At 41.1% G+C, this 2,504-nt stretch overlaps 1 protein-coding gene across 1 annotated transcript; it reads left to right on the top strand.

The window, feature by feature from the left end:
- The first annotated feature begins 374 nt into the window (after window positions 1-374).
- LOC107117026 (olfactory receptor 13H1-like) lies at window positions 375-1,307 on the top strand. Its single transcript, XM_015419057.1, has one exon. The coding sequence runs from the start codon at window positions 375-377 to the stop codon at window positions 1,305-1,307; it is 933 nt and encodes a 310-aa protein (XP_015274543.1).
- Window positions 1,308-2,504: the final 1,197 nt, after the last annotated feature.

Here is a 2,504-nt window from a genome sequence, read left to right on the forward strand (position 1 = left end):
AAAAAAATAAATAAATAACTGAGCATCTCTCAAAAGTAAGCAGACAACAAGGGTGGTTTCCTATTGTTGCTATTTGTCTATAATGAACTAAACTGAATTTTAGGAGGGTTCTAATTATTTCGCAATGGATGGAATCTCTCTCTCTCTCTCTCTCTCTCTCTCTCTCTCTCTCTCTCTCTCTCTCTCTCTCTCTCTCTCATGGGAGGGATCTTCCATCAGTATCGATGGGAGGGCACCACTGCAACCAGTCTATTATGGAACAAAACTTTCTTTTTCTCCAACCCAAATGCTAACAACGGAATAAAAAGTGTTTGGACCTATAGTTAGACTAACCCCATTCTGTATTTTATTGTAGATAATTTTGAATTCAGGACATGCAAGAGGAAAATGAAACTACAATGACTGAGTTCATCCTCATTGGTTATTCTGGTCAACCAAAGACAAGGATGGGGCTGATTATCTTTTTGACTGTTGTGTATACTATAACAGTTGCGGGGAATGGTCTTATTATCTTGGTGATCACTGCTGATCCTCGGCTACACAACCCCATGTACTTTTTTCTCAGTAATCTGTCTTTTCTTGACATTGGGTATTCAACATCTTCAATACCACAGTCTATTATAAACCTTTTAGTGGACAAGCCTACCATGTCTTTTGCATTGTGCTACTTCAATATGAGCAGTTCCGTCTACTTAGGAGTGACTGAATGTATCCTGCTGGCCATCATGGCCTATGACAGGTTTATTGCAATCTCCAGTCCACTACATTACATGATAATAATGAGCAAAAGGTTTTGTATCCAGTTAGCAATGGGGACATGGACAAGTGGTTTCTTCTTAGTAGTGATCCCCATTTATGCCACGCCAACTCACTTTTGTGGCGGAAATGTAATAGACCATCTGACATGCGAACTCAAAGCGGTTATGAAGCTTCTTTGCACGCAATCCACCTTGAATCAGCTTGTGAATTTCTTTACTGGGGTTCTCACACTACTTTGCCCCTTTGCTTTCATCCTTTTCTCATATGTGCGCATTATTGTGGCAATTCTGAAAATCCATTCAGCGGGAGGCAGGCTTAAGGCCTTCTCCACGTGTGGTTCTCACTTGGCTGTGGTAATAATTTTCTATGGCACCGCTATATTTTCTTACCTACAGCCTCAAAGTAAAATCACTCACAAGGTAGATAAGATCATTTCTGCTTTCTATGGAATAGTGACCCCCATGTTAAACCCACTGATTTATACACTCAGAAATAAAGAGGTAAACGATTCACTGGGAAGACTTATAGGAAAGAAAGGGAAAGTGTAACAAAGGGCTGGATCCAACCAGTTTTTTTCCTGCAGTTGAAAAAGGAGGGATCCGATTCAACCACCCCAAAATTATACTCTGGGGATCATGGAAAATAGACAGAAATTATGTGGGTTGGAGGTTTTAATATGGATGAGAATTTGGCAAGGGAGCAAACTAGCTGGCTGGATCCAACAGTGGATGTCAAGTCAAATCAAATCAAGGGGATGCTGAAAGGGAACATCCACTGTTGGTGGTCAAATCAAATCAAATTTGACCACCAACAGTGGATGTTCCCTTTCAGCATCCCTTTGATTAGATTTGACTTGACATCCACTGTTGGATCCAGCCAGCTAGTTTGCTCCCTTGCCAAATTCTCATCCATATTAAAACCTCCAACCCACATAATTTCTGTCTATTTTCCATGATCCCCAGAGTAGAATTTTGGGGTGGTTGAATCGGATCCCTCCTTTTTCAACCGCAGAAAAAAACTGGTTGGATCCAGCCCTTTGTTACACTTTCCCTTTCTTTCCTATAAGTCTTCCCAGTGAATCATTTACCTCTTTATTTCTGAGTGTATAAATCAGTGGGTTTAACATGGGGGTCACTAATACCCCCCTGCTATGTAAGGCACCTTACACTGGGAAGCAAGGCTCCATCCTGCAGAATGAGCCCCCTCACTTAATAGAAGGGAGATCCTATGCACATTTATTTTCCAAAGTTAGGGTAAGAAGATAAATTTAGAAATTTTAATTGCCTACAAGAAGACATTTTCCCAGGTGACTTTGCAATGTTAATTAACTTTAAACTTTGTATCTATAAGGAAACAAGTAGCACTCTGAACTACTTTAAAAGATCTTCCTAACGAATCATTGCTTCAGTGGGGACGGGGGGGGGATCAGTAATTGCTAAACATCATCTTCAAGAAATTGCAGTTTACAATAAGTTATTTAATGGAAATTGTTCTAGTGAATTTAGTTCCTGTTACCCCCAGCCTAGCAGTTCAAAAGCAAGAAATTGCAAGTAGATAAATAGGTACCACTTCAGTGGGAAGGTAACAGTGTTCCATGTGCCTTGGTGTTTAGTCATGCCGGCCACATGACCACGGAAATGTCTTTGGACAGCGCTGGCTCTTCGGCTTTGAAACGGAGATGAGCACCGCAACCCTAGAGTCGGATTCGACTGGCTTTTGAGCAAGGGAAACCTTTACCTCTGCCC

The sequence above is a fragment of the Gekko japonicus genome, unplaced genomic scaffold (assembly GCF_001447785.1).
Source record: "Gekko japonicus isolate JY-2015 unplaced genomic scaffold, Gekko_japonicus_V1.1 scaffold5757, whole genome shotgun sequence".
NCBI lineage: Eukaryota > Metazoa > Chordata > Lepidosauria > Squamata > Gekkonidae > Gekko > Gekko japonicus.

What these genes read in the sequence shown, in the direction of transcription:
- LOC107117026 (XM_015419057.1), top strand. Translation starts at nt 375, where the DNA reads ATGCAAGAGGAAAATGAAACTACAATGACTGAGTTCATCCTCATTGGT.